Source organism: Chaetodon trifascialis, chromosome 23, assembly GCF_039877785.1.
Source record: "Chaetodon trifascialis isolate fChaTrf1 chromosome 23, fChaTrf1.hap1, whole genome shotgun sequence".
NCBI classification, from domain to species: domain Eukaryota; kingdom Metazoa; phylum Chordata; class Actinopteri; order Chaetodontiformes; family Chaetodontidae; genus Chaetodon; species Chaetodon trifascialis.
The window spans coordinates 4117326-4132067 of NC_092078.1; the positions used below are offsets into that span (position 1 = coordinate 4117326).

Sequence of the window (14742 nt, forward strand, 5' to 3'; positions counted from 1 at the left end):
ATGCTTTGTATTGTTTTCAGAGTTGTTTATGTGACTGTGCGCACATGCAGACGTAAGACAGCAAACTTTACTGAGTGTCCGTGACCCCATTTGCAAACCCATTCTCTTCAGTCGAAAAACTGCGCACAATAGCACATGACTAAGAACAATACAGCTCTTTATTCAAAAATGCTCTTTCGCCGTTCACTTCAGCTCCTCGTTCAGTGCGTTTGTCGTTGTCTCGCTGTGTTATTGAAGAGAAGAAAAGCAAGTTCTTGAAAAACGATTTCACGACAGGATCACATCACTGTTTGCTTAAACACCACGACTCCTTCCTCGTCCGGATCTGACCTCACCGAGTAAGTGAGAATGAAAATTAGTTTTCTTTGAGCCAGAACACAGCTTCGTCCAAATGCGAATATTCAGCTCAGTCCAGGGGATGAATGAATCACACTGAATCTATTAAGACTTTTAGGCCGATGACAAGGGGAAATAACCAGCTTCACAACATTCCCCTCAGTTAGAAGGTGGTGAAGGGCACCATTTCCTTGTGGTGTCACACAATTTCATCAGACATAATACAGTTTCATTGTCTGTCATAACTGAGTTGTCTCCTGGTGGTTTTACTCAAAAAAGACATGACGGGTGTTCCAGCGCAAAATGGAAAAGTGTAACTGATATTCCAAAATAACGTCTTTATTTAGCAGTCCTCTGACTGCCGCGTGTTGAAATGAAGACCTGAGTGGAGCAAAAGCAAGACAAACAGAACAATCTTCAAGATTCAACAATAAGATCAGCATATTTAAAGCAAAATGGCTAAACTGAAGATGATTGCTGCCAGGTGGTCACTCAGGTTAACCTTACTGACCTCTTGCTGAAAACACTCAGGCACATTGCTCCTGTGTTGCCATCTAATGGACATTTATGCTTACTGCAGTTGGATCCCAGTCAAACTTGCTTTCACGACCGTTGATTCCCTGCCAGTGTACTTTTTATCCGTCTTGGACAAAGAACATGACCTCAGGTTCATCATCCACCATCTAAAACATACAGCTTCCAGCGCATACGTGTCATTAAAAGTGCCACAGTTTGTTTTAACTGCGAGTCAACCATCTTTTTGTTGGATCTCTGGTCAGTTCTTTCAATAAATAGGTAATATTTGACTCTTCATCTGGATGAGCTTTAACTGAGCTTTATTTAGATTCAGCAAAAAAAATAAAAATCTTCAGATTATAAAACAATATTATTGCAGTAAGCCACACTTCAGTGAAAATGTCAGGTCATGGCAGTCAGCCAATGTTGGGGAGGATAGCAATGTTTTTCTTCTTTTCTGTGTGTGTGTGCATGACACTCATCACAAACATGATCCCACTAATCCCATTATAACACTAGACGAGCATTCTAGCCTCATCAAGGGATGAGATGATGATGGTTTCAGCCAGCTGGTGGGCTAGCTGATGAAGATCGCCGTCGTCGGCTGTCCGGTCTCGGTTTTCGACACTCAGGGCCCAGTCAATGATGTGGCATGAAAGAGCCTCCGCGAAATCCTCCATGGCTCCATGGTGAGGTCCTCCTTCAAAATAGTCTGTCAAATCATCTGGGGGCAGCGATTGCATCAGATGCTCCATTAACTCCACCCGGGGGTCATGGGCGGTGCTGTCTAAGTCATCCTCGTTGTCCTTTGGGGTTGGTGGAGGAGGTGAAGGCAGGAAAACCTTTGCCAAGCCTCCTTTTAGCTTCCTGGCGAAACTGTGTCTGCTCCTCTCAAGCTCAGGGAGGAGAGGCGTGGTCGGAGGGGCGTCGGGGTAGTCGAGGGATCCCATGACGGGGAGCCCTGACTGGGGCAGAGGTTGTTGACAGTGCTGGGTGTCTTTGGAAGTCTGGATTTCTTTGCCTGTTTCCATCTTTGTACCTACGTCCAAAAAGTCTCCTTCGCTTTCAGACTGGTCCATGAAGGGCAGATCTTCAACGTGTCCACCATCCACCCTTACCGCAGCTGATCTTGAACTCTGGAAACCCTCAGTGATTTGACCTCCACACACTTCCCGTAGAGCTACCTCAATCACTGCTGAGGCTAAGCCTTCGGCTAGCATCTCCTGGTTTTGATTAAATCTGGACATCTTAAAGCCAACTTCAGGTTCCGCAGTTTCCATTTGGCTTATAAATGACTGGATAATGTTGTTGGTCATATTTTGGGCAAACTTCTCAAGAGCCCCATTGTTTAGATGGCTTCTCTCGAGGCCTTCAGAAACACCAAAGTTTTCCGGAGAGGGCTCTGGCACCCTTGGATCTGCACTCACTGCCTGCATTGGATCCTGTGGGGATAAAGCAATAATATTAGTCAAAGTAAAGGAAGTATTGTTTTTCCTGGAGCCTTTTTTTGCACCAAGAAAATGGCAAATACCAGGACAGAAAAGAGTCCAAAGATAGTTTGAGGAGCTGCCTTGTTCCTATAATTAGTTCATTTTTGTATTTTTATTAGACGATTGCTTGCCAGCATGTTCAGTTAAAGCTAGGCAGTACATGAGTATTGCCCCTAAATGGTGCGGCATTTCCCTCTTAGTCGGTGCTCTATATTAGTCGCAGACTGTTTTAGATTAGAAGTACATATGATACAAATTGACAGAATGTCATACTTTGTGTAGCAGCAAAAGAGAAAGTAACCAGGCCTGTAAAAATAGAGAAAGAAAACACGGGGACACAAAGAACAAAAAGTCCTGTCTGAAGCCTCAGATGGAAAGTAAGATTGAGGCCTCGACCACAGCCTGTCACCCTGGGAGCTGCCAGCCAGCCAGCCAGCCAGCCAGGACTTGATGGGCAGGAAGTTTGGTTTGGTATTAGATTAGACCAAAAACTGTGCTGACGTCCACAGCAGCAATCTGACATTTCTTTAAACACGGGTTGTACGCATCTGCAGTTAATTGAGAAAGAGCTTTATTTCATCATTGCAACTTGAAGTTGTGAAAACAAAAAATGGAGCAAAGCAAATGTTACATGAAAAGTAATGTGCTGTTGATCTCTGCTGCATTTGTGAAAGGACACATCTGTATCCATTTGATCACAATGGAAAAATGCCTGGACGGACACATGAACACTTGAAAGTAGCCTTTGTTTCGCTAAGCTTGATTGAGAAAGCAGGAGTTTTGGTTTTCATATCCAGTGAAGGAGTCTGTGAGTGTGTCAGTGCAACAAGTTATTTATAGGAAACAAATGGAAAGTCACACAGCTACCATTGCTCTCCAGGGCATGGACTCACAAAGCTGTGTTGATATGTTTTTAACTGCTGTTTTAGGCAGTCCAGTGAATTAAGTCCAGACTTTATTCTGCTCTGGGATTCTTGTAAAGGAGTTTTCCAAATCAGCTCTTTCCCACGAGTGTTAATGGAATAGTTCACATTTTAGGAAATACATTTATTTGTTTTCCTGCTGGGGGTTAGATGAGAAGATCAAGATCTCATGCAGACATGAGGTATTGTTTTATTTTTATATTTTTTTTATAAATAAATAAGTAAATTTACATGTTTGAGATGATCAGTTTTATTTACTGCGTCGTACATTTTCAGTTTCACATTTAGCAAGCTAGCATTAGCATTAACAGAACTTGGCTAACATAGAAGTAATCACTTACTAACATTTGTGTTTTGTTTCAAAGGTTACACAGGTTGTGAAACTTCATCTTACACGCAGACAAAATGCATTGTCATCAAATATTAAGCTCCTGAAAATATGTTTCCCCTCTTTGTAGCCAAACCTTGCTAACGTAGGTTGTAGTTTAGGATGGTTTCTGCTAGAGAAACTAGATAGGCAGATGAGAAACAGTGAGAACGTAATGTGAAAGTGAAGAAAGCGTCTTTAGTGACTTCCTGATCTTCTTTGTTTCAACTGCAGCGACTTTGCTTCAACTATGACTGCTGTGAAATGACGGACATGGACTTCAGGGTTAGCATTTTATAGCCACCTTGCTATCAAAATGACCTTTATCTTACATGTGATAGATTGAATGACAAAATGTGACTCCAATCAGGTTTTTGAGATGGAGCGTATGCCACGTGGAGTCTAACGATGTCTTTCCCAAATACATGCATACTGTCTAAGCTCCTTCTTCTTGGAGCCAAAGCGAATAACGCCTATAACGTGACTGACAGCAGAGCGCCGTTCCTCCGGCTAACCCTCGCCTCTTAGAGTGAGCTTAGAATGGACGGAGCCCAGAGAGGAGGAGAAGATAGAGAATATAGCGCAGATGTGGAACAAATTACAGTTGAAACGAAGAATGTTTTCTCTTAGCAATCTGGTTCAGACATCCTGATGGGCAAAGCAGTGTTTGTACGAGAGGAGGATGCTTCCTCAAGGCTTTAGTCCTCATGTTCTCATGTTACACAATGCTGTCTAAACAGCGTCTGTTGGTTATGACAGAACTTTCTCATTTGATCGCACCTCGCTGACAGCAACATCCAGACAGAGTTTCTTCATGGTGCTCACAGCAAGCGGCGCAGAGGCCGCTCGCTGTGTTGCAAAATAACCTCTGAAATGCAATGACCTTTTATGAAAACTGGGCTTCTTCCACGTCCATTTTCAGCACTTTAAATGAAATGTGACAAATCCACAGAAACAGCCTTCTGTTTCCAGTTATCAAGTTACCAAAACTATTTTCACAATGACTTTTTGTTTTTCCCTGTTTTAAGAAGTTAGCTAACCTTTGTTAGCCTGAGAAAGACTTGACAGATTAGACCAGAGATTTAACACTGCAAAGCATATAAAACTGACAAGAACGTGGCAAAAAAACCTGCTTTTTAAGATTTATGAAGTATGGCAGGTCAAAAGGGTAACGTCTGATTTACTGTGCCTGGAAAGACACAGAGTACATTTTGAGTGCCAATTGGATAAGATTAAAGACAAAAGTTACATACATGTGCTGCAAAACATGAAAAGAAGATACAGGAAGCATCAGGCAGCGTAGACCAGCTTACCAGTCAGTGGCGGGGCGATGGTTCGCTGTTTGGTGGCTCCTCTGTGACTGAGTTCATGCGGAAATGGTTTGACAAGCGAGTTTCACTCACTTCCTGTGTGCGTGTGCATGTGTGTGTTCGTGTTTGTGTGTGTGACTGAGAGAGAGACAGAGAAAGGCAGAGGGAGTGTTGTTTGTGGTGGTCTCCCCCATCGAGATATGAGCAGATGACAAATGCATCTAAATCATGAAGACCTTCACAGGGTTTACAGACAATCTGCCTCTTCTTTGCCTTTGTTCATGAGATCCAAATGATGAAGAGGGGAAGAAGAGGAGGAGATGATTGGCTGAGGAAGAGGAGAAGACATGGAGGAGGTAAAGCTTCACAGATTCAGACCAGTATCTTGGCCAGATTGTATTTTTTTAAACAGTTTATTAATGGTTTTCCTTCAGTTTGGTGCACAACAGCCAGACTAGTTCAGTGGTTCAGGAAGTATTCAGATCCTTTACTTAAGTAAAAGTACGAATACCACACTGTGAAAAATACTCTACTTTATTGTACTTTAAGTATTGCAAGTAAAAGTAGTCAATGCAGAAAAATTTTAGTAGCTTTTTGTAGGTTTTGAAAGAAAAAGTTGGAGCAGTTAAATGTAGTCTAACAGGAAGTATAAAGTGTCATGAAAAGAAAATACTCAAGGTACAAGTACAAGTATCCCTTATTATATACTTATTTACATTCCACCACTGGCCAATTTCAACATTCCCACATACCGATTGGTTCTCTGTGATGCATTACATCCATGACCCTGAATTTAAACCCCACGCATGCTGATTCAGCAGCTCCGACCAAATCCGAAGAATTATAAAACCATTCCTCCAGCTCAGATGGAGACACGAGGAATCTGGATAAACTGCTCTCATATGGAGGCTTTTTGTCTTGGATGAGGACAGCGGGGAGGGGAGATGAAATAAAAGCAGTGTTGTGAGATGATATCTCTCTGCAGACTTCATTAGAGGCCAGGCTGCACTGGCCTCGGAGCTGCGTTACAGTCTGAAAATAAAGTGAACGTGGGGTGAATATCGGAATGGAACGAGCCCCGGGACTGTTTTTCTGATGAGCTTGTTCATTCTGTTCACATGTGAGTGAAATGAGGGATATTTACTGACTCTGGAGTTGAATATTGTGTCCAGAGACACTTAATAGTGTGATTAGAGGGCGTATTCAGAGATGACATCGTGCTGTGCAGCATCAAAAGTAATCCATCTAAGATTTATTTTGTTCTCTTAACAAGACTGAGATACACTTTATGGCGCCTATTCCCATTATTCATCCAAGAATCAAAGATGCCCCTCCCAGACTGATGGCAGCTGGTTGGATGTTAGCTGCCAGCTGTCCTGCCCTCTGGGTGCATAAATGTCATCCTATTATCCAAACTGTTTCTGCGCTAACTCTGTGTTGTGGGCCCCAGAAGGCCCAATGTGCTCTTTCTGCTCCAGTTCAGGAAATACTTATCTTTGTGTCAGTGAGCTCATTGCTCAACATGATCATGGTCATTTCAGTCTTGTGTGGCTGCCTGAGGGGAATCATGACATGCATGACACAAGCGAACTGCAAACATGAAAAGTGTACCCTCAGACTTAGAAGATCTGAAACTTTGCACTCATGCACATTCAGTTTCTTTAGAGATGTTAACTGGGGAAGCAGCTGATATCAGACTTTCAGTTGTATCACACTGAAATCATACTTGCTCTCATGGAGCTTCCAGTCACCTCTCAGGAGATAGAAGTCGCTCAGTTATCATGATTGATCAATATCATGCAATTTCTACGATATAAGACCTTGAATCAAGATACCATAATACCAGTTATTTTGCAGAGCATTCACAGTGGCTTATGCTATAGTTTATTTTGATTTAATTAAAATCAGATGTGGGTCTACAGTGATCACATGAATGCTTTTAAGTTGTAGTCTTGAGACATCATGTTTTGTTTCCTGATATGACTGAAGTCCGTTATTCACCTGGAGGAAATTGTTGCACCAAAAGTTTCCATGCATTGTAAAATATTATTTTACAAGGTGAATTCAAATACGCATAGACAGTAAAATTATAGCAGAAATGCATGTAAACATATCTGAATAAGACTTCCTGCTCGTGTTTGAGCATGCGCACTAACGTACACAATCCATGTCACGTGAATGATTTTTAATGTCTGCACTGAAGAAAACATCCGTGAGACCCTCAGCGTTTAAACTGCTATTGGTTGCTAGGATGTTTGAAAAATCTACACGCTCCTCCTTCAGGGTTCGTTGGGTAAATCGGAGGAAACGGAGGTGGGCGGACGTCATTTATACAAACCCAGCTTGATTTAATGAAAGGATTTTGCTTAACTAAATCACACACTTACTCAGTTCCATGAAACAACATTGAAATATAACCGTGTTCGTGTATAATGAGTTATTTTAACGCTTCTGCTTGGGTGAACAAAAACTCCACATCGACGTACCGGGCGGAGCCGCTTATTGAACAAACGCCCCCTAGCAACAGCATCCCTAGCGGCTTCCTGATTGGTCCGCCGGCTCAAATTCCAGCCAATGACACTGAGGCGCAGCAGATTTGGATCCGCAGCTGAAACACTTTTGTTTGAGCTCTCGTCCGAGAAGCAATACAGGAAACCTGGACTGTTTACAACAGTGAAACAAGCTGTTTGCGCCATTTCTCGACCCCAAATAAGCGACGGAGTCAAACCAGCAGCACCTGTAAAACACGGTAAGTCAAAACAGCTTGTTTTAGCTTGATATTTTGGACGTAGAAGCGGTTCACGTGGGGAAACTCCACCCAGCAGACACACAGATGCGTAACGTTAAGCTAACGTTTAGCTACTCCTGTTACTACAGCTAGCTAACACTGCTAACTGCACAGCAACACGCCGCCTTTTTTGGGTTTTTAAAACCAACCCGACAGTTTTTCTGTCTGTCTTCGCAAAGCAGATCCCAGCGCAGCCGCTGCAGACTTTGTTTTGAGGGGATAAAGGAGCCAGCCATGCCTTTACCGAGGGGGAAAAAACCCACAGTGACCGGTGGGAGCAAGATACCCAAGCTCACTGCAACAGCCACCGAGAACCAGGTAAGAGGCGTGTTCGTGTAAATGGCAGAGGAAAGGCTGTAAACAAAGCAGCCACTGCACCAGCAGCAGCAGCCTGCAGGAGTGCATGGCTTAATCCAGCGAGACCTGTGCTAAAATGCAACCATCATCTTCCTTTCTGCAGCCTCTGCATGCACATGATTTGTGAGTGATAGGTGTGTTTTCAGGTGTCCTGTTTTCTTGTTGCAGGAGGAAGGCCCGCAGGTGAAGAGGTCCTCCTCCCCTCCTCACGGAGCCCCTAAGAAGAGGACTGCTTTTATTGATATCACTAATGTAAGTCTTCGTGGAGTGAACAGCAACTCTGGGTCAAAGCCAGATAAACATATGAGACGAGGCAGCTGGACTCGGAGATGGAGACACTTTGTCCACAGTAGGCAAAAAGTCTGCTCGTGCTCTGATCCCTCCCAGCATGATTATAAAAGCTTCATGTTTTTGGCTTCATGAGTGGGGGGCGTTTGATATTTCTCTTTTAAGTCCTGATGTCTGCCATGCTTGGCTTCATTTTATCCAGTTGCATAACAGCTGCCGGGCGTTTTGACAGCATTTGTCAGCATGATGCTACCATATTAATCATAACACTGACAACCTGGCAGCCCTTTGTAGTATCTTTAGTAGTTATGATGACATGTTGATGGTGGTCTGGTGGTTTTTCTGGCGGCGTAGCTGAGCAGCTGGCCTTAAAGCGAACATGTGAGCGTCCCGATTCAGTTGTTGCGGAAAAGCGTCACGTGTACGTTGTTGTTTTTGTTCACTCTAAAGCCACAGCGATGCACGAACAATAGGCCCGGGACACGGTCAGGTGTACGGTCTACGAGGAGAGAGCGCCATTTGGTCAACACCTGTGTTTCACCTAGATGTACTTTTTTATATGCTGCACATAATACAACAAAGCATTTGGTGTCCACGTCCTTATGTCCGTTCTGTCAGCATAATGTTTGTGTTTTTCACCTGCAAATATTCATCATGTTTGAAATGTGCTCCAAAAACACACACAGTAGCTGCACTTGTTTTCAAAATGTAGACCCGGAAAGTGCTTCAAAAGTCAGTCAGTGTGCTGCAGAGCTCTTTACTTAAGTCCTCTGTCATATCTGATTCTGACAAATACGCTCTCCTCGTAAACCTTGCAGGTTTGAGTTATTGTCTGAGAGCGATGCTGTCAGGCTGCTTCACTCGCTGCTCTCTGAATACAGAGCGAGCGTCGCTGAGCTCTGGACCATCTCCCAGCGAGCGTTGTCTTTGTCAACAGCCCGGCAGCAGCGGCAGCTTTGGGTCCTGCGGCACTGTGGCGGGGGTCAAACCAGGGTCTGAACTGGAATACCAGTGTGGTGAAACCACACACCTCCTCAGTGACTGTGTCCTGTATTGATGGATGCAGAGCGCTTAAATCTGTGTGATTTAAGACGACAACCAACAGCTTTGGACTAATTCCACATTAACAAAACGCAGTTTTCGTATGGAAATTCTCTGCGTTACTGTATTGTTGAACACTACTGGGCTTCAGTGTATCTGTGTATGTCCCTGCTGGCCACCGTAACATAAGTTAAAAATTAAATCTTACACTTAACCCTTAAAAGCTCTCCGTAAAATAGCGGCTGGGATGGAGCATTGTTTTGAAAGGCGAGGTAACTTGGAGGATGAGGAGGAGCGAATTACAAAGATCAGCAGCACTTCCTCTGCATCAACATGCGGACACACCTCGCACTTGACTAAACCTGACATTAGACACCGACGTTATGGTGTTGGTAAGCAAACATGTGGCTTTGGATAACTTTCTACTTGTGTTTGTTATAACTTTACAGTTTTATCTGCCCATTAATGAGCACTGTCGTGTTACTCTGCTGCAGTGGATGGGTTCACCACTCAATGTCACTGCCCTTATTCTGCTCTCGCTGCAGATTAAGGTCGTTTATTTATCACTTATTTTTGTCGTTGTTTGGTCGTTACCGTTAGCTGTTTTAAGCCATTAGCCTCTTTGCTATGGCACAGCTAAGTGTTCAAAGACGACAACAAGATGATAAAGACTCCATCAAGAACAGACCTTTTGGTCACAGGGAGTGAAATCATCATTTTTTTGTGACAATATTGTGGTAGTTTGGAGTTTACGTTGGAGTACTTAGATGAACCTTAATGACCAAACGTGGCTTTGCTTTTGTAGGGTTTGCTGTGAAGGTGTATCTGCGCTGTGTTGTGACTCTTCTACATGACTGGGTGTAAAACTAGCCCCATGTTTGCTTGTTTCTCCTCACAATCACTGAAGCCGTGGAGTGAGCCGGGTAGTACAGAGGTTTCCGGCGCTGATGTGTTGATACCACTCTTTGACATGGATGTTTGTTATTGTGAAGGAGAAACTGAGGTGCTTTCGGACACAGCTGATGATTGAAAAATAACCTCAGTTTGACTGTATTCACAGGCTCATAAGGTCCAGATCAGTCTCCCAGGGAGGAAGAAGGCCACTGCGAAGAAGCAGGCTAAGAAAACAAGCAGCGCCTCTGTGCCGGCGCAAAATCAAGCCAACCTGCAGAAGTAAGGCAGCCATGTTTTCCCTCTCACTGTTTACTCCCTCCAGACTTCAGTTCTCCGGTTTCTCTTTAACTTGCTGCCTCTCCCTCTGCAGGTCTTCGTCTGTGAGCTCAGAGGAGACGCCCGCCAACAAAGACAAGGCCGAGGAGGAGAAGGAAGAGGAGGCGCAGGAGGATGTAGCAGCTCCAGCTGAGGAGCTGGTGGCCTCTGCGCCCCCTGCTGCCCGTGAAGTGCCAGCACACCTTAAGAAACAAGCTGTAAGGAGACTAATAGAGCCACAAAGGAGCTTCTGAGCGGTACACGTTGTGTCCTCCTCCTTACTCATCTCCCCTCCACCTTTCAGATCCCAGAGGAGTTTGACATCGACTCTGAAAACTCGGAGGACTGTTACATGTGTCCGGAGTACGCCAAGGACATCTTTGACTACCTCAAACAGAGAGAGGTGAGCAAACAGAAACACGGTTACGGACTCCCAAAGGAGCTTGAATGTTGAATTAAAAAGGCAAACTTGGGGAGAAGATCTGACTGCAGATCTGTTTTGGTCTCGTCTCTCCTCTGTGGCGTGCAGGAGAAGTTCGTCCTCAGTGACTACATGCACAAGCAGCCCAGCCTGAACCCCGAGATGAGGGCGATCCTGATCGACTGGCTGGTGGAAGTGCAGGTGGGGTTTCCTGGTCGCCTGTCATGCGTTTGTATGTGTGTGAACTTGTGTTGATTAGAAAATTCAAGGGTCTAAAGTAGGTTTCAAGTAAAATAGTTGGTAATTAAAGCTCCAGGAGGTTCAAATAAACGGGAATTTTGGAGCGCGTAATTAGGAAAATCAAAAGAACACTTCTGTTGCAGCTCAGCTGGACGCCAGCAGCTGAATTAGAGCAAAACGAACCATTTTTCCCCGCTCTTCTGTGTTTGTGCAGCATGTTGACTCGATTCCGCTTCATGTGCTTGTTTAGGAGAACTTCGAGCTGAACCACGAGACCTTGTACCTGGCTGTCAAGATGACAGATCACTACCTGTCCCTGACTCCAGTCCACAGGGAGATGCTGCAGCTCGTCGGCTCCACCACCATGCTCATCGCCTCCAAGTTTGAGGCAAGGACGCGCAGCGTGCACTTCAGATCAGATCAGAGTTTGAGCTCAGGGCCCAGCTGCATGAAACCACTTTGGCTGAGGCTGTCTTTAGATTTCAATCTGAGGATGCTTTAGAAAAGGATGCATAAATTCACCATAAGGACGAATGTGCTGCTAGAAGGTCCTTTGTAAGAGTTAAGAGACCCACACCAGTCTGCTCAGTTTGTTAGAGAGTCCAGATTTGACATCGCTAGCTAGCCAAACATAAAAATAATTCCATCATACACTGACATTGTTGAAACTCACAGGTTTTTGCTTGAAACTTACACTTTTTTCATAATATTATGTATTCTCATTTCTGTCCAGTCTGTTTGTTGTCCATCTTGGAGAAGCTAGCTAACACTGACAATAACGCTGTCAAGTAACGTTAATGTTGGCTACCACGAAAGCTTCAGTCTAAGCAACCGAAGAGGCTTCCTGTTTATGCACAAATGCTCGTTTTCCTTGACTCGGCCTCACGTTTTATTTTGGCGGCCCCGCAGGAGCGCAGTCCGCCGTGTGTCGACGACTTCCTCTACATCTGCGATGACGCATACAAGAGGGAGGAGCTCATCTCCATGGAGACCAGCATCCTGCAGACGCTGTCCTTCGACATCAACATCCCCACCGCCTACCGCTTCCTCAGACGCTATGCCAAGGTGTGTGTTGTGAGTGCGAGGTGGGCAATTTAGCGGCTGCAGGACTTTGACGTCCCCCCCGCTGAGCGTTTCCTGTGTTGTCTGTGCAGTGTGTGAGCGCCGGCATGGACACGCTGACTCTGGCTCGGTACTACTGCGAGATGAGCCTCATGGAGATGGAGATGGTGTCGGAGAGAGGCTCGCTGCTGGCCTCAGCCTGCCTGCTGATGGCGCTGGTCACCAAAGACCTGGGAGGATGGGTAGGTCCCGCACACCTCTGCTGTTTCCAGCTCGTGGTTTCTTTCCTTTGTTTACGCTCTGGTCTGACCGCAGGCTTTTAGCTCTCTGTTTAGCTGCCAGAGTTCACCAGATTGTTTGACTTGGTACATCTGGTTTTTGGTGTAAAATTTTTAGCATTGCTGTCAAATTTCAGGAAACAACTTGCTGTACTGCAACCGACTTCAAACCAGAAGGGTTTTGATGTCAGCCAGGTGTTTGTCTTTAAGCCTCTCCCTCCAACAGTGATTCATACACCACACAGTTGTGCCGCAGAAATGTTTTTGGGAAACTTTATTACGGCTGTTTAAAACCAAATGGTTGTAGTTACTCCAGCTCGGTAACAACACAAACCTGCGGTGTGTTTTCACACAACGCAGTGAGATCAGACCGCCAGCTGCTTACCCTCACAGATAATCAGTTAACCTTGTGCTGCTCGTTAGCGAGCCAGTGCGGCGAGCCGGGCAGAGAAACGCTCCTGAAGCTGACTCACTGGATGATGGTCAGACACAGGCTAGAGAGGTCTCACTCTGACGGTATTTCCCAGCACCACAAACCTCACGTGTGCTGCCCTCCGCTGTTTTTTATTAATGCTTCGGTTCATCTACTGATTCAGACCAGAGCAAACGAACCATAGGAGTGAAAGCGCTCCTCGCCTTTTGATTGACGATGTCTCAGGAACTGTTCGCTGTGGAGGTGAAAAGGCTCCAGTTTCAGCTCTCGGCTGAAGTCCTGCACGAAGAGCCAGACTGCAGTCCAATTTAAATGTAAATTGTTTTTCTCTGTAAATGTGAGTTATCATTGCAGCGGCGGTACAAAGCATGGTGGGTAATTTCATGCCACTCCTGGGCTCCAGAATCAGCTCCTGTGCTGTTTTTCACAATGTAGAGACGATCATGTTTATGTAGCATATTGGAAACTGCGGAGGTGAAGTAATGAAACCCAAACAGCTTTAAGGACTCAGCGTGGCGACATGTCCTGTGAGCAGCAGTACAAATGTCCCTCTGCTTTCTCTCGTCCTCCAGCGTCCCATACTTCAGTTCCACACGGGCTATCAGACGTCGGATTTGGCGCCGCTCGTAAGGAAGCTCTACCTGATGCTTTTAGCTCCTCCTGACGATAAACTTGCAGCGGTCAGAAACAAATACTCACACAGGTAACTTACCTGAAGACATCCGTCCCCCTGATGCAGGTGCTGTGGATGAAACGGTTGAGATTGTTAACGGGTTTTCTTTGGTCTCTTTCAGGGTGTTTTCAGAGGTGGCGTGCCTGCCGTTGGTCAACATTGACGTTCTGGAGAAAGCTTTGTCTCAGTGACATTTCAGCTCCCCCCTCCCCAAAAAATAAAATCCTGCCAGTCTAAACGGCGTGAAAATATTTAAAAACTTCCCTCAAACCTGTATATAAATTGTTAATAAGTTGAATATTTATACACGTAGTCTATTCTGCCTTTTATATAATATTGAAAATTAAGAATGGAGTTCCAGTTTGTGATGGAAAACAGTTTGGATGTTGGCATTTATTAAGCCAGTTTTTTTATGTTAAGGTTGCTAATAATGACTTATTTTACCGTTACTTGTTTTGGCATTCATTTTATAGCTTTTTATAAGAGGATAAAAGAGAAGAAGTGAATTCATTAGTCAAATGTGAGCCCCTCTGTGAGTGTGTAGAGTTTTAAAACGTGTGCGGTGAGAGGTTAGCGCTTTGTTTTACTAATGAATTATGCAGCAGGAACACGTTTTATAGGTTGTTGTGTATTGCTGAAGTTAGCCAGGAAGCATGTACGTGTTTTCACATGTTGTACAGTGTTTATCATGTTAATATTGTGCTAATTATTGTATTATAAGACGATTGGATGATGCTTTGCTATTTTTAAATGGCTGTCATGCATACTCTTAAAATAAAGATGTTCGTTTTTTTTCTATGTGTTTCATAAAATCCATCCATTATCTATACCGCCTATCCCTTTCGGGGTTGCGGGGGACTGGAGCCTATCCCAGCTACAATGGGCGAGAGGCGGGGTACACCCTGAACCGGTCGCCAGCCGATTGCAGGGCCACATACAAGGACATTCACACTCGCACTCACACCTACGGACAATTTAGAGTCACCAATTAACCTAATGAGCATGTTTTT

At 44.6% G+C, this 14742-nt stretch overlaps 1 protein-coding gene across 2 annotated transcripts; it reads left to right on the forward strand.

Moving 5' to 3' along the window:
- The first annotated feature begins 5228 nt into the window (after positions 1-5228).
- ccnb3 (cyclin B3) lies at positions 5229-14540 on the forward strand. Of its 2 annotated transcripts, none has more exons than XM_070993502.1 (12): positions 5229-5298; positions 7913-8048; positions 8256-8339; positions 10477-10589; positions 10681-10843; positions 10930-11028; positions 11155-11247; positions 11537-11674; positions 12196-12351; positions 12441-12590; positions 13632-13762; positions 13854-14540. In XM_070993502.1, the coding sequence occupies exons 2-12, from the start codon at positions 7965-7967 to the stop codon at positions 13921-13923; spliced, it is 1281 nt and encodes a 426-aa protein (XP_070849603.1). In that variant the 5' UTR covers positions 5229-5298; positions 7913-7964; the 3' UTR covers positions 13924-14540. The 2 variants fall into 2 exon arrangements, with proteins under 2 accessions (XP_070849603.1, XP_070849602.1); XM_070993501.1 differs by lacking the exon at positions 5229-5298 and adding an exon at positions 7535-7691.
- Positions 14541-14742: the final 202 nt, after the last annotated feature.